Source organism: Lethenteron reissneri, chromosome 26 (assembly GCF_015708825.2).
Source record: "Lethenteron reissneri isolate LAM-NWPU_2019-01 chromosome 26, ASM1570882v1, whole genome shotgun sequence".
NCBI lineage: Eukaryota > Metazoa > Chordata > Hyperoartia > Petromyzontiformes > Petromyzontidae > Lethenteron > Lethenteron reissneri.
In genome coordinates this window covers 19545204-19567584 of record NC_083804.1, presented here as the reverse complement: position 1 = coordinate 19567584, position 22381 = coordinate 19545204, and the positions used below count along the sequence as shown (strand labels likewise).

Here is a 22381-nt window from a genome sequence, read left to right as displayed (position 1 = left end):
TATAAATCCTTTATACGCGTGGCGGCTAGAGTCCTCTCGTCCTCTGGCTTGAGATGGCTGCCACCTATTGGTCAGATGATTGCATTGCACCATTAAGCAATTGGTAATTAAATATAATATTTTTGTCCTAAAAAGTGTACAATTTTGGAATTTTTTTTTCACGAACATTAATTGTCACGCACAACGAGTCTGTGTGAAAAATGTCAGCTCGATTGGATCACGGAAAGTGGGTTAAAAAACGACCGAAAGATTTGCACGGTCCTAAGCAAGCAAGCGAACTTAATATGAATGATTTAATAAAAAAATAAATTAAATTACACAAGCAATCATCATCATTGATTATTTTATACTCACGTGACTTTACCGAAAGAACCAAAGAGTATGGAACCCTGCAGTCACGAAAACTTCTAATCTAGGCGATTCCACAGTGAACATGAGCTGCTTACTGGACGAATAGGTTGTTCTACAACTTCTAGATTTCAATTTTGACCACTGGAGAATAATCAGTAGATTTGACTTTCTTGGCCCGTGCCCCTTGAACAAGGGAGCTCCAGGAGGTTCTATCATATCTTGACTCCACTTTGATGGCACAACTTGGGGTGATCAAACAAATGATGAAGGGTAATTTGTAAAGCAAGTGTGCATTTTATTTCATGTGCTTTAGTCACACGAATGCAAAGAACAAACAAATATATCTATCTATCATGACAATGAAAAGCGTTTAATGATACACAATGGATATACATGCATGTGCGTACAGACATCGCAAGTTAGACGCAGTGTGTGAGAGTGGCTCGTGGGGAGCATGAGATTGACCAGTAGTGGTCCGGTGGGAGGGAGAGCGTTATACTGGTAGGAACGAAGTGGACCAGACCACCAATAGATTAATGTGTCCGTCCGTCCGTCCGTCCGTCCGTCCGTCCGTGGGAGGGGTGGTGTTGAGGGTGGTGTTGGAAATGAAAGACTACGAGTCTTTAAATCTCACAGCGTTTCTTGTCAAAACAAACACTTTTAATTAACGTTACACTAGAATACAGTAATTTTTTCTTTAACTCCTCTATACCCGGTCGATATCTCTGTACCGGTACTAAGTATTATTCCTACCAGCTCACCCGCAGGGTCCTGTTTATAAATCCTGACCACGTATTCAAAATTCCAAAATCGTTTACCCTATATTCATATTCTTAGGTTTTTTCGGTAAAGTCACGTAGGTAAAAATAAAGTAATTAATTAAAGTAAAATAAAAATAAAATAAAAATCACAACGTTTCGGAGGCAACACAAGCTTCCGTCTTCAGGTGGAACCGTCACAGCACGATAGCTGTATCACTTGATACAGCTGTCACTTGATACAGCTATCGTGCTGTGATGGTTCCACCTGAAGACGGAAGCTTGTGTTGCCTCCGAAACGTCGTGATTTTTATTTTATTTTTATTTTACTTTTATTTAAAAAAATTACCTACGTGATTTACCGAAAAAACCTAAGAATATGAATCCTTGCAGTCACGAAAGCTTCAAATCTAGAATCCTTTACCCTATACTGCCATCGAATCCTTGTATTCTCTGCAGAAAAACTCCATTCAGTGGCCATAAAATTCAAGTGATGGTAGTGGTGATGTGCACGGAGATCATCACAGTGATGATGCCCATTCTGTTGCTGCTGAGGGATTGTGATGCAGATACTGCTGCTGGTGTCGTTGAAGATGATGTAATACTGGTGGTAGTTACTATGTTGCTGGGAGTGCCGCTGGTAATTGATGATGACTCTTTGGTGGATGACGTGATTGTCTCTGACCAAATCATTTTATGTCCGTTGAAGGCGAACGATACGGCAATCTGTTCCTCTCGACGAGCTCTACACGATGCGCTAATCAAATGTTGGCAACGACGGGTGCTTGGTGAAGAACGAGAGGATTGATTTCTGGTGGGTGGCGGTGGGACGGAGTCGCCAAAATTAAATGAATCAATTACGATTTTGACTTCCGTTTATTCGCGACCCCCGGGGGGGGGGGGGGGGTCCCGCCATAAGGTTCACATCGCTACATCACGCTGTGCCCACGGGGCTCGGGCACCTTGCCGCGTCCGCAGGGCAGTGGAATAGCTCCTTGGCCACGGAGCCCGTTCCTGCGCCAGGGGCCAAAGCGAGGCCGCAGTGAGGCTCGGCTGGACGCGCCCCGCTGTGCGTGAGCGCGACGAGCTCGTCCCCGAGCGCGAGCGACACAGAGGCGTGCGAGCACCACGCCGCGTTCACCGAGTTGCCTCCCAGCAGGCCTGGCACCGTGCCCCGGCAGGCGACCGTGCGTGAGGTCAGCTCGTACATCCACACGTCTCCACCTACAGGCAGCGCGCAGCGGGGATGCTCTTCAGTGGCGTGACAAAGTTACAAGGTGGAATTATCTGAGGGATGATGATTCACCTGGTGAGTTGGAGAGTAGGGGTGTGGAGAGTAGGGGTGTGGAGAGAGGGGTGTGGAGAGAGGGGTGTGGAGAGAGGGGTGTGGAGAGAGGGGTGTGGACAGAGGAGTGTGGAGAGAGGGGTGTGGAGAGAGGGGTGTGGAGAGAGGGGTGTGGACAGAGGAGTGTGGAGAGAGAGGTGTGGACAGAGGGGTGTGGAGAGAGGGGTGTGGAGAGAGGGGTGTGGAGAGAGGGGTGTGGAGAGAGGGGTGTGGACAGAGGAGTGTGGAGAGAGGGGTGTGGACAGAGGGGTGTGGACAGAGGGGTGTGGAGAGAGGGGTGTGGAGAGAGGGGTGTGAAGAGAGGGGTGTGGAGAGAGGGGTGTGGAGAGAGGGGTGTGCAACTCACCCTTGGTTACGGTCAGGATGTTGGGGTGAGCGCTGCAGATGAATGCTGAGTCCCAGGATGCAGGGAGCCCAGGGAACTCGGTGGAGATTGGCTTTGGGAACCCGGAGAGCAGCACGAAGGAACCCTCGCCCTTAAATATCCACACGAGGTCGCCCTGGGGACAAAGACAAAGATCCCCCATATAGCCTTAACAGACTGTAGGGGCAAGTGCTGTTAGCGAGCACCAATGAAGGCCGGAACGGCACACGAGGGGATGGGTGGCCAGCACCACGCCCGACCGCCTTTGTCTCCCTAGTGGCGATGTTTACGCACTGCACCAGGTACTCATTTGAGGCTGAGTCGACCTAGGGGAGACCCGGGAACGGTTCAGATAAACGTCACTGGTGTTGGCCGTGAGCGGGAATCGAACTCGTGTCGCCGGGTTCATAGCGCAGCGTAGCGCTAACCGCTACACCACCGTGTGTGTGACACACAGACACAGACACACAGACACACAACAAAGACAAAGACCCCCTCATAGATTTCACAGACTGTTGGGGGCAAGAGCAGTTGGCGAGCACCGTTGAAGATCGGCACAGCACACCAGAGGGTGGCCAGCACCAAGATGAGCCGCCTTTGTCTCCACAGTGCTGATGTTTACACACCACACCGACTTTTGAAAGGCTAAGTCGAGCCTAGGTGAGGCCCAGGACCAGTTTAGGAATTCGTCACCATTATTGTTGTTGGGCTCGTAGCACACTGTGCCAATACGCTGCCACTCCCCGCAGACGCATGTACACACAAATGCGTTGGTGTGAGTTGTTGTTATTGTTGTTGACGTCACACCTTGGTGAACACCATGTTTGAGTTCCACTCGAAGGCCGAGTCCGGGTTGAGAGGAGTTCCGGGCCAGGAGTCTGTGATCCGGAATGGATGCATTCCATCCCGCCTGGTGTCCAGCCTCCAGAACCACGCTCCTGCACAGGCATGAAGACAAAGATCCCCCGTATAGCCTCGTCAGGCTGTTGGGGCAAGTGCTGTTAGCGAGCACCGATAAAGGTCACCACGGCACACGAGTGGGAAGGTGGCCAGCACCACGCCCGGCCACCTTTATCTCCGTAGTGGCGATGGTTACACAGTCCACCAGATACTCATTTGAGGGTGAGTCGACCTAGGGGAGGCCTAGGACCGGTTCAGATATTCGTGACCGATGTTGGCCGTGGGCGGGAATCGAACTCGGGTCGCCCGGTTGTCCATAATATATATTTTTTGGGTTAGTTCGTGTAAATATATAAATGTGTTGTTAAAACCCGCCGCCAACAGACGCAGCCAACTAGTAAGGGTTGTCACGTAAACAGAACGTGCCAATTGGTCACTAGTACAGCACTAACCGGTGTGTTGGAGAGCCAAGCGACAACATTTACAACCTGGCTTGGCTCTCCAACACACCGGTGTGCTGTACTAGTATACTACACTATACATTAGTGCTCTACTAGTGACGGATTGGCCACGTTCTGTTAACGTGACAACCCTTACTAGTTGGCTGTGTCGGGTGGTGGCGGGTTTTAACGACACATTTATATATTTACGCGATCTAACCCCAAAAAAACCTCTATTATGGATGATATTGGTCGCGAAAGCCGACGTGTTCAACTGAATATAGTATGTCCTTTGTCTCCGTCAGCAGGCCGTGTTGCAGCTCTGTCTGGCCTCATGGCAGGGACTAGGCTCGGGACCTGATTAAGAGGCGTGAGAAAGAGGAGGTGTGAGGAGGAGGAGGAGGAGCAGGAGTGGTGTGGACCTCGGAAGGCGAAGCTCCTCCCGTCGGGGCCCACGGAGAGGGCATCCAGGCTGCGACCGCTGCATCCGTTGGTGTCGTGGCACGGGTCGCGGCTGCTCCCCTTCTTGTGCACGTGGTCTGCTGGGTGCCCGTGACACCCAGCACCACCATCCGGGGAGCAGGAGTGGTGGCACAAACCCACACGACACACACAATAGCCTCATCGTATGGTGGAGATGTCATGAGTTTCATGGCAGGTGGTGCACGGCAAGGGCACGGACTGCGACATGCCAATCAGTGGGAGGTTATGAGAGAGCTGTGACTCGCAGATGCCCGGGTGACGTGTGGGAGATGCAAATCGAGAATTATTAGGGTGGGTAAAAACCCCTATGAGCTTCATAGTAGTTATTTTAGTTGTTGGGAAAACAGTGCGGAAAAAAGGTGGCAAATATAAATCGTGGTGGCATCACGATGCTCATTTGACACGGCAGCTACAGGTGCGGCCCAGCTCAGATTAGCAGAGGGCACGACCCGCACGGCACGGGGAGGCCCCTTGCCCATTAGTGGCGGATCGACAGACGCGCGAAGCCATCCACCTCATTCGTACCCGGGCAGTGGTGGAAGTAGACTCTGGCGTCGCGAGGGTAGCCGGGCGGCACGAGGCCCGTGATGGGCTCAAAGCGGTAGAACTCGTGTCCGTGGAAGCAGTAGTAGCGGCCGAGCCAGCGAGTGACTGCGGAGCAGGCGGGGAGGGCTGGGAAGGAGCGCCGCTTGCACGCGCCCGTGAAGAGGTCGCATGCGAGCACCTCGCCACCTGAGCGGGCGACACGACGAGTTCGACTTCCTCCATTTGGCCCCCGCGCGCTGTCTCGAGACACCGGGGAGAGTCTGGCTTGCATTACACAAAACGGCCATGATGTTGATGAGCACTGATGATGATGATGTTAAAAGGAAACATTGATTCTGACGACGATGTTGACACTATGGGAACCTCATTTGCCAGTAAAAATATGATAATTGTTTTTTTACCCTTCTATCTGGCAACAAAACTGACACCTTTTTACAAGGAGTCATGTTTGTATAGACCGCAATACCAGCAGTCATAATACAAACAAAAGAACATAACTCTGATAAAGTGCACTGTCCTTGAAGTTGATTGGTCCACACCCGAGACAGTTTTCCTTAGAGCCTAGTCTCACATGGGTTGGACCAGATCTGGTCCAACCCATGTTGGGCCAGATCTGAGCTGGGCCGCACCTGTAGCTGCCGTGTCTCGGGTGTGGACCAATCAACTTCAAGGACAGTGCACTTTATCAGAGTTATGTCTTTTGTTTGTATTTTGACTGCAGGTATTGCGGTCTATGCAAACATGACTCCTTGTAAAAAGGTGTCAGTTTTGTTGCCAGATAGAAGGGTAAAAAACCAATTATGATGTTGACACTGTTTATAAAAACATGATCATGACAATGACTAAGATTCAATGCTGATCACGACGATGCTGACGGTGATTACAGCGATGATCATGCAGAGGGAGATGTTATTGATAACATCTTTTAATCCTCTAGGCCCTGTCTACTGAAATAATTTAGGGCCCAATGCATCATTCCGTTTGCATTGCATAAAACGGCACGCTCGGTTTCTACCGCTGACCTTCATTGATAGGCGTGTGTTTACGGCAATGGATCCACGTGTTTACGGAAATCCATGCACGTGTTCATGCAACCAACCAGCATTCATCAATCTGCTTGAACCACTTTTGAGTCCACTGCATTGATCTGTGATGACCTCTCTGCCTCGCCTCGTCCCGAGGCTCATCGACGGCAGCAGAAGAGTCGTTGGCAGTTTGAAGGACCCGCGACCCTGTTTTTAACGTAAGTGATTGGTAGCGTGTGACAAGTTTGCCGCACCAGGGATGCTACTGAACACGAAACCGTGCACGTTAACACAACTCACGGAAAATCTGCCGCTAAACGACGATTGTCTCACTTGACTCAACTGTGCACGGCGATGATGTGGGGGCCTACAGTCAATTGTTCGCATGAACAGTCTGCCAAATGGGGGGCAAGAGACCCCCTGCTCCCTCTTCGTGCTGTTCAGGGTTGGGTTGTTGTTTTCTTACTCTTAGGTTTTTTCGGTAAAGTTTCGTAAGTAAAAAATAAAATTAAAATTAATGAAAGTAAAATAAAAAATCACGACGTTTCGGAGGCAACAGAAGCTTCCGTCTTCTTGGTTCTTCCGTCTTCAGGTGGAACCGTCACAGCACGATTGCTTTACTTGATACAGCAAGCATGCTGTGACGGTTCCACCTGAAGACGGAAGCTTGTGTTGCCTCCGAAACGTCGTGATATTTTATTTTACTTTCATTAATTTAATTTTATTTTATACCTACGTGACTTTACCGAAAAAACCTAAGAGTATGAATCCTCGCAGTCACGAAAGCTTCAAATCTAGAATTGTTGTTTTCTGTCGTTGGGCCGTGCCTTTAAAGAAGAGCACGGAGTCGGAGCGGCAGTCCTCGGCGGGACACTCGACCACGGCGTCAGGCGAGGCCGGAGCCCCTGGGAACGCGGCCGAGATGGCCATTGGGAAGCCGGGCTCCAGTGTCGTCCCAACGTAGCGCCATACTTCACCGCCCTGGCACACACGAGCACACACGACGGTCGAGGGGGGACATGCGCATTCATACACAGGTACGCAGAGACACGGGTGCATGGAGACACGGGTACATGAAGACACAGGTACATGGAGACACGGGTAGGCCGAGACCAAGGTACATGGAGACACGAGTGCATGGAAACACGGGTACATGGGGACACGGGTACATGGAGACACGGGTAGGCCGAGACCAAGGTACATGGAGACACGAGTGCATGGAAACACGGGTACATGGGGACACGGGTACATGGAGACACGGGTAGGCCGAGACCAAGGTACATGGAGACACGAGTGCATGGAAACACGGGTACATGGGGACACGGGTACATGGAGACACGGGTAGGCCGAGACCAAGGTACATGGAGACACGAGTGCATGGAAACACGGGTACATGGGGACACGGGTACATGGAGACACGGGTAGGCCGAGACCAAGGTACATGGAGACACGAGTGCATGGAAACACGGGTACATGGGGACACGGGTACATGGAGACACGGGTAGGCCGAGACCAAGGTACATGGAGACACGAGTGCATGGAAACACGGGTACATGGGGACACGGGTACATGGAGACACGGGTAGGCCGAGACCAAGGTACATGGAGACACGAGTGCATGGAAACACGGGTACATGGGGACACGGGTACATGGAGACACGGGTAGGCCGAGACCAAGGTACATGGAGACACGAGTGCATGGAAACACGGGTACATGGGGACACGGGTACATGGAGACACGGGTAGGCCGAGACCAAGGTACATGGAGACACGAGTGCATGGAAACACGGGTACATGGGGACACGGGTACATGGAGACACGGGTAGGCCGAGACCAAGGTACGTGCATTGAACATCCAAATTGAGACATGGGGGTGAACACGGCCGAGAGGAAGAGCGCTGCACAGTGACGAGACCAAGGCGCGCGATGGCGGAAGGTGAAGTGCCGCTGTTTCGTGATGCGTTACTCGATGCGGTATAATAATAATATAGTCCTTTTAATTCGAGCAAGCCTCCCTGAGTCTCAAGATTATTTACCAAGAGGATCCATCACTGGGATGTTGGCCATTCCAATTAACGAGTGTTTGGATTCATGTGGGAGGAAATATTAGAACCCAAGTAAAAACCATCACACACATGACATGGAGTCTCAAAACGTTGGTTTCAGGAGGGTCTCGCATTGAGATATTTTGTCAGATCCATTGGTATTCTGCAATTCTATCAAACGTGCAGAGCCCACCGATTAGCCTCGTGGACACGCGTGTGCACACGTGGCAAACGAGCGGCACCTTGAAGATGTAGGTCTTGTAGTGATGCTCGTTGCCCTTCGAGTGCCGCCTGAAGGCCGCGCTAATCGAGCCGTTCGGGATTTTCCAGTCCGAATCGATGAACCCCATGGAAGCGTTGGGCCCGAAGTTCTTCCAGTAGACGGGGCCTGGGGGATGAGAAGATGTCGTCGTTAACAACGTCTCCCTCTTCTTGACGATCGCTGTAATGGCCCTCAGCATCAGCATCGTCGTGGTCATCATGAAATCTCAGTGTGATGATCATGTTATTATCAACATCGTCAACATGACCATCATCGTCGTCAACGTTGCCTTATCATTATTGTTTTTGCACATCATCACGCCTACCACCTACTCACCCTGAACGCATCATATCTTGCCAGATCTTCGCAGCTATGCGATATTTGAGCCTGGTTTAATACTCGGATGGGAGATTGCTGGGAATGGCAGGTGTTGTAGGTTTGGGCTGCAAGCTGACCTGGCAGATAGTAGTTCAGCAACGGACTCTTGCACCTCACTGCACGTGCGGGTTTCTCTGGGTACATTTCAACAGCAGTGGTGGCGGAAAAACACAACTTCTGGAGGTTGAAGGTCAACAATGCAATATAGCGTTCATTCGTTGAAAAATCCCAGTGAGATCAAAGGTGACCGGGAGAGGGAGGGTAAAGCTTATAGAACAGGTTGGGACCGCCTCGTATAATACTACCAAAAAATGATATCCTTAAAACTCTCGTTTTTGTCCCCCGCAAGACCTGATGGTGATGAATCTCACTGTGCTCTTACCCACTTGCACATTTCCCTCAGTTTAGATCATTGCCCATCGTACCTTGACACCTACACGCACCGGACGGTAGTAACCACGAGAAGATGAAATTTGTCCTCAAGTGTTCATCTTAGGCAGGGGGCGAGCAAGTATCTTTGTTTGCGTTGCCTCACCTTTGAAGATGTACGTGATCCCATCTAAGGAGCTGGCAACAGCATCTAGATTTCCCTCCTCACATCGGTCTGGGATGTCGATGTGCTCTGGAATATAATGGTTACCATCATCATCACCACCATTACCATCACCATAATCAACAACAACGCCACCATCACCACCATCACTATTACACACATCACCACCACCATCATCATCATCATAACCACCATCATCAACACCATCACCACTACCATCATCATCACCATCATCAACACCATCACCACGACCACCATCATCACCACCATCATCAACACCATCACCACTACCATCATCATCATCACCATTATTATCATCACCATTATCACTATCACCACGACCACCATCATCAACACCATCACCACTACCATCATCATTATCACCATCATCAACACCCCACATTATCACCACGACCACCATCATCACCACCATCATCAACACCAACAACACCATCAACACCATCACCATTATCACCACGACCACCATCACCACCATCATCACCACCATCATCACCACCATCATCAACACCATCACCACTACCATCATCATTATCACAATCATCAACACCACACATTATGACCACGACCACCATCATCACCACCATCATCAACACCAACAACACCATCAACACCATCACCATTATCACCACGACCACCATCACCACCATCATCACCACCATCATCAACACCAACAACACCGTCACCGTTATCACCACGACCATCATCACCACCATCAACACCATCACCACTACCATCATCATCACCACCATCACCACGACCACCACCATCATCAATACCGACACAATTTTGTGTCTTGACCCTCCGCGTTAAATCCCAGAACCTCAGCGGTGCTGACTCAGGGCCATGGCCCCTGCGACTAAACCAGCATCTCAAGTCGAGTGAGTTGATGGGCTCAGCCTGGTCACCAATGGCTGCACAAAACAACACATTGCTCGTGCTTAACGTGACAAACATTCCAGCTTGGCAATTTAAAGGATTTCACAAGCAATTCAGAGATATCAACTTCTGCGGGCCATTCTCGGGTGCATGTGGTCATGCGCTCCTCGGTGAGATCTCTGAACGTGTCTTTAATCTCGTGGCACGATACTGACAGCACGATATGTGTAGCATTTGGTGGGGGGGGGGGGGTGGTGGGGGGGAGATGTAAAATTATTGAATAAACCTCTCACGACGATATCGACGTTGCCCTTGAGGTCATTGTGGTCCAGGATGTGGCACCCGTAGGCTCCTCCATCTCCAAGGCTCAGCTTCCCCACCTGCAGGACCTCCTGCACCTTGCTCTTGACGACGCCTTCCTCCTCCACCTCCTGCTCCTTCCTGGCACCTATGGTCACTCGCCCCGTCTGCCAACAGAGCGCAGAACGGCGGCGGGCGACGCAGGTGAGGCAGACGAATGGGCGGGTGGGTGGGTGTGTGATTCTGATGATTGGTGTGTATTGGTGAACGTGAATGCCTCAAGGTGGATGTGTGAAGAGGGTATAGCTCAGGTGAGTAGTTAGATCAGTGGATTTTTGGTGGGTGGGTGTGTGATAGGGTAGTTTAGCAGGTGAATGAGTGGGTAGGTGAGTGCATGGGTGGGTGGGTGTTCGTGTTGATGGATGGCTGGGTGGTCGAGTGGGATTTAGGGGGGTAGTTGGGTGTGTGTGAGGGATGCCCGTCATGATATATTTCATGATCGTGTGCGTCACGGCGTGACAGCTCGCCGCACCACGCTGTCTGGGTGATGCCACACGAGGTCGGCGCTCGTTGGGCCCGTCACGGAGCACATGACCTTCACCCCCTCGCCGTGCACGCGCTCACTCCGGTCTCCATCCACGTACATGCGCACCGTGAACCCTGCACAGGGACAACCCCACGTGGCGTGACTACGGTGTCGACATGGCTCCACTGACAGGAGGCATACATCTGCCACACCTGCGTGTGTCGGGGTTTCTCTGGGTATTGTGGTTTTCTCTCCACATGGAGCCACTCATTAGAAGTGGAATTTCAGGAGACGACTCAAACTCTCCGCACTGTGAGGCCCTTTTTGGTAGGCAACATTGTTATATTATTGGCTGCCGTACAGTCTACACACATACACGTTAATCTCCCGGGTCTGCCTTTATAAAGAGACATTCGGTCTAGATGAACTCAAAGTTGGTCACAAAGAAGACATCCTGTATCTACACAAAATCACACATGCATCAACGTGGCTTCTTACCTGAACCAACTTCTGTCATCAATCTCCTGCTGTAATGATATAAAATGACAATGACTGTTAAAACAAATGTTCGTTATCTCTGTGCAACTTAATTTTTTTGTAGTTTCCGATGAATGGGCAAAAGTTCGGCCCTGACCGAGATTTGAACTCTGCACGGCCCAGCAGACTGCAAGCCAAGCGCTCTGGGCACTGCGCCGCACTTACGAATTAATGAATGAAATCTCAACACACTGGTCAACAACACTGTGGTCAAATCTAGAATGAACACTGTGCCCTTAAAAAAAGAAATCGGCGACGTTTCGGGCAATGGCCCTTCTTCTCAACACAAACGAATAGATTACAACACTAACAACAAGAGTGGGGCTCAGCGGGGACATGCATTTGCGAATTTGTGAGACGCAGAATCGCCATGGGTGGGGACAAGCTAGGAGATGGGGGGGGGGGGTCCAGGAGGAGTTGGCGAGGGGGGCATTGGAGTGTAGTGACTGCCAAGCGCAAGTTGTACATCAGGGCTCTCGCCTGATGAAGCTGGTTGTCATTACTGGCGAAACGTCGTACTCAGATGGTAAATGTTGTGGCTTGGCTCTCCAACACACCGGTTAGTGCTGTACTAGTCCACTACACTATACACTACTATACACCACACTACACACTAGTGCTGTACTAGTGACGAATTGGCTTCACAGCGTTGGGTAAACTAAAAACATTCTAGATTTGAAGCTTTCGTGACTGCAAGGATTCATATTCTTAGGTTTTTTTCGGTAAAGTCACGTATTTTTATTAATTTTGATGTTTTACCTACGTGACTTTACCGAAAAAACCTAAGAATATAAACTAAAAACAACTATGAAAAAATATTTCAAAAACATGTTTTACCAGGTAAGCACCCACTGAGCTATGCAGCTCTTTCTCAGAAGCGACCTGGCCACCAATAACAGCTCAGGGTGTCGCTTGCTGTTCTTTGAGGATCTCTTCGTGACGCTGTTCATCAAGGACCGTCTCGGATTCACGTGCATTGCGGCTCATGAAAAAAAAAATCGAGATTTTACCGAATTGTAAAATAAAAAAATTAATTGCCGACCCTTTTGATGGCTCAACGAAGTGGCTTATCACGTGAAAAATGTTGTAGAGGCCAAAAAACTCTAAACGCATGTTTCTAAATGTGGAGTAAACATCCAGAGGACCCGGAGAAAAGTCCACACAACCACGCAGAGAGAGAGAGACACGCAAACTCACAATACACAGGCGTCAGGGTCGGGATCGAAGCCACGAACCCACGACCTCCTGTATACCGGGCGAGGCAGTTAACATCTCGCCACCACGGCAGGAGCACAGAGCCGGTCCCCTGCATGGGCGGCGATCTTATGCAATCGCTTCTTGTTCTCTCGTTAACCGGTGGATTCGGCTACAGCAGCTACGGGCATTCGCCTCTGCGGAGTACAGCAGTTGTACATCAGCTCGGGTAAAACGCTACAGGCATTTGCAGTCTACGAGCTTAACAGTAAGACACTTTTTCCACGTCCTTCTTTCACTAAGACCACTCCCGCGAGGCTGCTGCTCCGCAAGTCCCCAGCGCGCACGTGCAGGGAGGACGCGTACGGCTGGGTCATCCCGAGGGACAACCGCGTCGATCGCGTCTCTCACGGGGACAGCAGCAGCGGTTTGTCGGTGTCGGCGTCCAAAACCCTTCCGGCAAGCTCATGCCCAGCTGCCAGCCACGTGTCGCAACAGCGACGATGATAAGAGTGACGATGACATTCTCATTTTGATCACGCGATGTAACACGAAATTTGTTCCTGGGTACTAAGTGTTATTTTTTTAATTGCGTATGCCTAAAAAGTGTAGAAAATGGATATTATTCCCCGCAAACTTTGCTTTTGCGACCAGGAATTTCTGTGAAGGAATGACACAAACGCACACGTTTCTCATTGAAAATAGGTACATTTCTGTACTTTTGAGGCATAAGCAATTAGGAAATAACACTTAGTACCCAGGAACAAAAACATGTGTTTGTTACGCAGTGGTATGTGTCCATTCGATTACCTCGTAAAGCCGTGCGCCCCCAGTGCCAGGCATGCGCTCATCAGCAGCACGTGGTAAGAGGTGGCCATTGCGAGCCTGTCACCGCGGCCGTGCAGACCCTGTCAGGAGGAGGGGAGACGATGACCACGGTCAGCACATCGCACAATGGTGGTGCCCCAACGGCAACAAGCGGTTCAGAATCTGTGACGGAGCTCCCACATTTCTAGGGTCAGGACGAGTACAAGCTGTTAGCAACGCAAATAACGCAACAGCAATGATACGCACGCCTTTGCAATCCCGAGATTTTAGAGGCAGGGCTGGTGGGTCGCGCGCAGATCACGGTGAGCTGCGATCTCGCACATCTTAAAAACCCCGACAATCACGTGGTTTCCTTTAAGACGTACTTCAGGCGATTGCAATGCAAATGTTAAACGTGTGTGTGTGTGTGCATTGACACATCGGCTTAAAGTTGCAATGTGCATACATCGTAACTGATTCACGCTACGCGCGTTATTAAATACGTTTTACATCGAGAACATCATTGTGTCGTGAGCGCAATAATATAATTGTACAAAACAATCACGAAATAAGAAACCACTCAGACAATACACCTCTCTCGCGTGAAACAACAATGCACTTGGTTTTTACGCATCCTATCAGCATCATTGTCTCAACACAAACATCAAATTCTAGATTTGAAGCTTTCGTGACTGCAAAGATTCATGCTGTTAGGTTTTTCGGCAAAGTCACGTAGGTAAATAAAAAAAAAATTCTCAAAGTAAAATAAAAATCACGACGTTTCGGAGGCAACACAAGTGTAATAAAAGGACTCGAACACTTCTTTCTGTCTTCGTGTCTTTATTCAGGTTCACGTCTTTACCCACACGGCACTCTGTTATAACTCCTGTATTTGTAGCCCCCGGCTATTCACTGCTATTATAGCTTCCTCACCCCTCTGACTCTCTGCTTCATCTACTGTAACCTTCTCCCTGCAGACTCGCTGCTACCCCTATGTGCAGACCCTCTGGCTGTCACTGTATGCAGACCCGCTGCCCACTCTTTCTGTGCAGCCCCGCTGCTGACTGCAGCCTCCTTGCTGCTTCGGGTCGGTCACCGCTGGCCAACGGTGCCGATCCTCGCTTCCCCCGTGTTCGTGGCGATCTCGCCACACCCCGCTTCGCCCTACGTGGCCTTCCTCTGTTCCTGGCTCCCAGTCACTCCCCCTGCTCTTCCGGTTCCCCTCCTTCTATACTCAACCCCTCTCCCCCCACGTGACCTAACTCCTCCCCCCCTGACGGCACCTCAGAAGGGCCGTTTACAACCGCATTACATCACCCTCCCCCCTAAAGAAAATCCAGCCGACCTCGGCTGAATTGCAACCTGAAAAGCAATGCGGGTGTAAAGGGCCAACACGCAAAAAGACATGAAGCATTGAAGAACATTATAACAATAACACAACACAACACAATCTAACGAAACGTGAGGGATTTCGAGCGAGTACGGGTAGCCGGGCCGTCCCGGACGGTCGGCGGCCCACCCGCCGAGCGGGAACGTGGAAGGGTTTTAGGGGCGACGGGCGCAAGTTCTTCCGTCGCCATTGGAGGCCCGCCACTGTCCCGCTCGCGTCCAGAAACATCCCGTACTCGCGTCCGCGGAGGGATAGGAAGAGCTGCAGGTCCCGTGGGTTCTGCGGCTCCGGTTGGCGTCCCACAAGCGGAAGGTCCTCCTCCCTGCGCTGTCACGGCCGGCTTGTCTGTGAAGGGTACGACAGGCGCTCTCGCAAGGTCAGCAGACACAGGCAAGGGCGAGTCGGCAGCAACAGACCCCGGCAAGGCAACTTGGGGAGATGACGCATCCGGCCGTGGGGCAATGTATGGCTTCAACCGGGACGTGTGCACGAACCAACGCCGTGCACCAACCTGAACACGCGCCGACTGTGGGTTGGGAACCTCAATGAGGCGGACCGGACCCTGCCAAGGTCGATGTAATTTAGGAGATGTACCTGGCCGCACCTGTGGGCAATGAAGCCAGGCCAGGTCCCCCTTTTTCCAGGGACACTCCCCCTTTGAACGTCGGGCACACCGCTCATTCCTGGCCTGAGCCTTGGCAGTAGCCATGCGGGCATTTTCCCTCGCCTCAGCGACACGCCGAACGTTGTCCTTAATATACTCAGGAAGAGGCTTAACAGGCCCCCTCGCACCGGTTCCCAACTGGTCATGAATCGGCGGCACGTTCTCACGGCCGTACATAAGGAAAAACGGCGAGTATCCAGTAGCCGCGTGCGGCGTCATGCGATACGCCGAAAGCACCCCAGGGATATGCAAATCCCAATCAGATTGGTTTTCCCCGACTGTATGGCACAGCATGGCGGACAGAGTCCGATTCAACCGTTCCACCATACCATCCGTTTGCGGGTGGTAGGGGGACGTCCGTATCTTTTTAGTTCCAAGAGCCGCACACACCTCCCCCAACAATTTAGACGAAAAGTTACGTCCCTGATCCGTAAGGAGCCTCTCCGGAGCCCCTTTGTCTATTACATACCCAAATAGAAAGGCGTCCGTGATAGACGCCGCTGACTGGTCAGGCAAAGGCCAGGCCATCGGCCAGCGAGAGAGGTACTCCACCCCCACCAGTAAATACTTATTCCCTTTAGCTGATGGCGGAAAGGGTCCCAAAATATCTAACGCCACCAACTCATTAACCCGAGATACTTTAATCGATTGTATCGGCGGAACATATGGATGTTTAGGCGGCTTACGGCGGGCACAATCGGGACACGCGCGAACGTGACCGACGACATCCGTCGTCATGCCGTGCCAATAATAGTCTCGTTGCAGCGTCAATAGGGTTTTCTGCACCCCCAGGTGTAAAAGTGTGTCACAGTGCAAGGATCTAATCAGCTCATAGCGCAATGACGCAGGCACAACGAGACGCCAGTGTTCCTGTATCCCTTCCCTCCACATCAGTAACCCATCTCGGAGAGCAGTTTCCGAATTACCACCCGCACCGACTTCCTTACCCGCCTTCTCCGTTCGTTTCCGTAACGACACCAAAGAATCGTCCAACATTTGCTCCCGAATCCACACAGACCTTGGAAGACGCAAAATCCCGTCAGCCGGTCCCCCTTCAACCGGTCCCGGTGTAAGCGGAGGTTCGAGAACATCCACTGCCCGCGCGACAGGTTGAGGGGGGGGCTGAGCCGGTCCACACCTATGCGTCCCCGACGCACACGCACAAGGGGATTGTTGCGGCAACCTGGACAGTGCGTCCGCGTTAGCGTGACGCACACCCTTCCGATGGTGAATTTGGAGGGAGAATTCTTGCAACGTGTCCAGCCATCTCGCCAATTGTCCGGATGGCTGGTCCATCTTAAGAGCGTACTGCAAGGCCGCATGGTCCGTTCGGACAATAAACGACCGACCGTACAGATACGGTCGAAATTGGCGGAGAAAATACACAATAGCCAAAAGTTCCCTGCGAGTGACGCAGTAACGAGTTTCCGCGGGAGACAAAACCCGACTCCCGTACGCCACCACACGCTCAACACCACCTTTTGACTGGGACAACACCGCCCCAATCCCGGTGCCACTCGCATCAGTATCCAGAATGAAGGGATGTTCAAAATCCGGATAATCCAACGTCGGCGCAGTAGCCAGTAGGTCGCGCAGGCTCCGAAACGCCGCCTCCTCCGGCGGTCCCCACACAAATTTGTGCCCCTTCCCAGTAAGGAGATGCAAAGGCCTGGCGATAGTAGCGAAATTCGGAACAAACCTCCGGTAATATGAGGCGAACCCCAAAAACCGACGCACATCACCCACCGTGGCGGGGGTTGCCCAATCCCGGACACACGCAGTTTTCTCTGGATCCGTGGCCACCCCGTCCGCACTAACAATATGTCCCAAGTATCGAACGGAACGTTGCAGTAGATGACATTTCTTAGGCTTGAATTTCAAATTAGCAGAACGCATTCTGGCAAAAACGGCCTCCAACCGCAATAAATGCTCATCAAATGTGCGGCTGAAGACAATAATATCATCTAAATAAATGAGACATGTCTCCCACTGCAACCCCGTCAATACCAACTCCATCAATCTCTGAAGGGTGGCAGGGGCTGCATTCAACCCCATCGGCAGACAGTTAAATTGGAACAACCCCTGCGGCGTACGGAACGCTGTCTTTTCCCGCGAGGGCTCGTCAAGGGGAAGCTGCCAGAAGCCCGAAGAGAGATCTAGCGTTGAAAAAAACTTAGCCCCTGACAAGGCGTCGAGAGAATCGTCCATACGCGGCAGGGGATACGCATCTGCCACCGACACTTTATTTAACTTCCGAAAATCCACACAAAATCGTAATTTACCATCTTTCTTTTTAACCAACACGACAGGCGCACCCCACGGGCTATTAGACGGAGATATAATATCCGCTTTCAACATGTCTTCCACTGCCCCTCGAACGTGCTCACGCTCAGCCGGACACATCCGACGCGAGTTCAAGCGGATAGGGGCCGCGTCCCCCGTTTCGATGTGATGAGAGAGCAGCGAGGTGCGTCCCAAGTCCAAATCGTCCGAGCTAAACACATCGGAATAGCTCGCTAATAATTTATGAATCGCACAACGCTGCTCAGCGGAAAGGGCCGAATTTTCCGCACATAATTCGGCGATCCAACGATCGTCCACCCCTCCGTCGTGTGAAACACCACCCACCAGCCCCCCGTCCGGAATGTCACTCTGAGCCGTAAACGCCGTAGTGGCGTGTGCCACAACGGTACCAGCCGGCACACACACGCTTTCAGAAGTCGCATTTAACACCTGCAAAAACGGGCGCTGATCCGGACGGACAATGGTTTGCGCCCCCACCAGTGCCAATCCGCCCGTAACAGCGGCGGACGGCGACAGCAAAATTCCACAAGCACTCTGCCGACCCGGAACCGGCTTCCGGTATCGTAGGGGAATGAGCATCTGCGAGCCAGGTGGAATATCAACTGAAACTTCCGATAACGCCTGCACCTGGGCAACCGGAGCCGGTCGCCCCCAGGTGGACTGTAAAAACGCCAATTTGCGGCCCCCTGGCAGTTCAATGCAATTTTCATTGATTCTAATTAAAATGGGCATCTTAGCCAAAAAATCCGTGCCCAACAAGCAAGGAACCGCCAGGGACCTCGAAATTAACACAACGCCCGAGGCCGAGACCCCCCCGATAGAAATATTAGCGTCCACCTGTCCCACGATGCCCATACTACCCCCGTTCGCAGCGATGCAGGAAGCGTAAGCCGGCCTCACGGCCCCCGGTGGGATGTTCAAAAGATGGAATATGACATCCGAAATAATGGTCGCGGACGCCCCGGAATCCACCAAAATACGCACGTCCACCCCTTGGATCGACCCCGGTACAGTGGACGAACCTGTAGCGGCCGCGACAACCCGCCGAGCCAACTTACGCCACTGCGTTATCGAGCGACAAGGCGCAGATACTGGCCTCCCATATTTTAGAACATCCGCGTCGCACAACAACGGCGATGAGTGAGGTGTCAGGCCTTGCCGGGTGTCTGGTGCGCACCGACTTGCCTGTGCCGGAGGGTCTTTCTTTGGGACGTCCGCGATCGAGGCCTCCTGCTGGGGCGGCCCCGGAACCCGGGCCCAGCAGTCCCTGGCATAATGGCCCCGACGGCCGCAGCGGAAACAGTCGACGTCGGGTCGGCGCGCAGCAGGCACCCCGTCCCGACGTGGCCGCGCCGGCGGCGGAGCCCGCGGCCCCGGCTCGCTTCGAGCCGGCCACGGAGTGGAGGCGGCCGACAGCTCCTTTGGGCCGGTCGCATCCGGCACGTACACGGCCTTTGCAGGGTCCCACCCTACGGCCCCCCCATCGACGACAGGACCGCCCGTCCACGCCGTGACTTGTTTCCAGCGGCGGAGATTGAACTGGGCGTCCAAACACTTAGCCGCGGTCCGGGACGTGAGTTTCTCGTGACCGCAAGCCGGCATAGGAATGCCCAGATCCCGGGATAACTCCAACATCTTCCCCAAGATGAGAGGTTCCAGCAGGTCAGGCTCCGTCTCCGGGTAAGCGGCCATCGCGAGTTCCAGCACGGCGCCCCTGTACGCTACAGGCGACTCCTCCGGTGCGCGTTGCCGCTGCACGAAGCGGCGATGGGCGTCATCCGGTGGCTCGTACGCGTCCGCCATTTCGTCGAACACTCCACGCAATGTTTTCTTCTTCGCAGCTTTTATAGAGCGAAAAAAACGAACAGACTCATCGTCAAGGAGAGTCGGAAGCACCTCCAGCGCCTCGGCGTCCGTCCACCTTGCCGTTCGTACCGCCGCCAAAAATCGACAAGCGAACGCACTCCAATCGCACCCGATGGAGAACTCCTTAACAGTTGTAAGGTGACGACTGCGGCTCCTTGGCCTGCTTCCGTCCGTCACCGACTCTTCCGGCAGCAAGTTCAGCAAGGCGTCGCAACGCGGTGTCGCCAAGATGGCGGACGATCTTCGTGGCGGCCCCAAGATGGCGGCTTCCCGCCTTCCGTGGTGCGCCACGCCCAAGATGGCGTCTTCACGCCGCGTGGTCGATGGCGGCGCCATCGAAGACGACCCGGGCTCCTGCCAATCACCACCATCACCTTCCAACGCCGCCCTTGGCGTGACAAGGTCACACAACTCCGTGATGACGGTTTTTAGGGTCGCCAGTTGCTCCGCCATCCGGGTCCATCTTAAATCTTCGTCCTTCAACGCAGATGGGTCGGGCGCAGCGGCAACCTCCTCCACACCCGGGCCCTCACGGATCTCTCCCTCCGCCGAAGTGAAGCCGACCTCAGGAGGAAGATCGTCGTCGTCCGATGATGAAGCCGACGCCGGAGATGGGATATTCTTCTTCCTCAGTTGTTTCGCCATGCCGTTTCACTTCTGACTCCAGTGTAATAAAAGGACTCGAACACTTCTTTCTGTCTTCGTGTCTTTATTCAGGTTCACGTCTTTACCCACACGGCACTCTGTTATAACTCCTGTATTTGTAGCCCCCGGCTATTCACTGCTATTATAGCTTCCTCACCCCTCTGACTCTCTGCTTCATCTACTGTAACCTTCTCCCTGCAGACTCGCTGCTACCCCTATGTGCAGACCCTCTGGCTGTCACTGTATGCAGACCCGCTGCCCACTCTTTCTGTGCAGCCCCGCTGCTGACTGCAGCCTCCTTGCTGCTTCGGGTCGGTCACCGCTGGCCAACGGTGCCGATCCTCGCTTCCCCCGTGTTCGTGGCGATCTCGCCACACCCCGCTTCGCCCTACGTGGCCTTCCTCTGTTCCTGGCTCCCAGTCACTCCCCCTGCTCTTCCGGTTCCCCTCCTTCTATACTCAACCCCTCTCCCCCCACGTGACCTAACTCCTCCCCCCCTGACGGCACCTCAGAAGGGCCGTTTACAACCGCATTACACAAGCTTCCGTCTTCAGGTGGAACCGTCACAGCCTGCTTGCTGTACTTGATACAAGCGTGCTGTGACAAGCGTGCTGTGACGGTTCCACCTGAAGACGGAAGCTTGTGTTGCCTCCGAAACGTCGTGATTTTTATTTTACTTTTATTAAAAAAAATTTACCTACGTGACTTTACCGAAAAACCTAAGAGTACAAATATCAAACTCCAGACCTATTACGACCGACAGCGTCTCATCGGCATAGCAGGCCCGCCCTGCCGCACCAAAGCTGCTAGAATTCCAGATCGATGTCCACGGGCCAGAAGCGAGATGTTAACTGCCTCGCCTGGTATGCAAGAGGTCGTAGGTTCGATCCCGAGGCCTGACGCCCGTACAATTCGAGTTTGCATGCTCTCCCCGTGGTCGCGTAGATTTTTACCCCCCCCCTCCCCTCCACATTTAGAAACACGCGTTTAGAGTGTTTGGCTGCTATACGTTTCCACATGACAAGCCACTTCGTCGAACTGTATAATTGGTGATGACCATGTTGCTTCTGAAAAACAGCTACAGAGCTCAGTGGGTCTCACTTGGAGACATTAAAAGAGTTTAGTTTTAGTTCACTTTAATCCGCGAATCACGAAGGTTCTCGTATCAGCAAGGGGCCCTCTCACCAGAGAACGCGTGCCGCTGGCTGCTTCTCTCTCTCTGTCTCTCTCCTCTCTTGCGCCGGGCGTCGCCGCCGCTATTTAACGCACTCGGTTGGCGTCAACTCCTTCCAAAGTCAACATCACAGCAGCCGGAGGATGGCCTTGGTCGGGGGAGAGAGGGGTGGGGTGGACATTGAGAGGCGTTTACGGGAAAATTGCACGTGATGTGGGATTTCCCACTGCCATCTCAAAGCGAGCGCCGCGCGTCAGCGCACGTGTGCGTGCGGGCACGTGGCCCGGGTTGCGCGTGTTTTGTGTGTCCTGGACAATCTCGCGCAAATATTGCCTTAGCTGTCTCATTCTCTGGAAGTTTAGCTATTTGTCTGTGTGTGTGTGGGCGTGTATGTGTTTTATTTCTGATTCTTGACCGGGCGTGATGCTGCCCCCCCCCCTCCTACTCCCTCGTGTGCCGTGCATACCTTCATTGCTACTCGTTAGCAGGACTTTCACGAAGCGTCTGCTGAGGTTTAGCCGGTGGGGGGGGCGGGGCGGGGGGTCATTGTTTTTGTACATATTGTGGGGAGCGGTGTCGCTGTGGTTAGCGCACTGTGTTACGAACCTGATTTAGATTCCCGCTCACG

At 52.5% G+C, this 22381-nt stretch overlaps 1 protein-coding gene across 2 annotated transcripts; it reads right to left on the bottom strand.

Annotated features, from left to right (window-relative positions):
* Nucleotides 1-1423: 1423 nt before the first annotated feature.
* Nucleotides 1424-21889, bottom strand: HPX (hemopexin). 2 transcript variants are annotated; one of them, XM_061560431.1, is made up of 13 exons: nucleotides 21765-21889; nucleotides 13714-13811; nucleotides 11671-11699; nucleotides 11179-11306; nucleotides 10633-10813; nucleotides 9432-9518; nucleotides 8499-8644; nucleotides 7040-7193; nucleotides 5167-5373; nucleotides 4581-4700; nucleotides 3626-3756; nucleotides 2801-2954; nucleotides 1424-2333 (listed from the first exon to the last, which is right to left on the bottom strand). In XM_061560431.1, exons 2-13 carry the CDS (start codon nucleotides 13779-13781, stop codon nucleotides 2044-2046), a joined length of 1695 nt encoding a protein of 564 aa, XP_061416415.1. In that variant the 5' UTR covers nucleotides 13782-13811; nucleotides 21765-21889; the 3' UTR covers nucleotides 1424-2043. The 2 variants fall into 2 exon arrangements, with proteins under 2 accessions (XP_061416415.1, XP_061416416.1); XM_061560432.1 differs by having other exon boundaries at nucleotides 1425-2333; nucleotides 4581-4697.
* Between the last annotated feature and the right edge of the window lie 492 nt (nucleotides 21890-22381).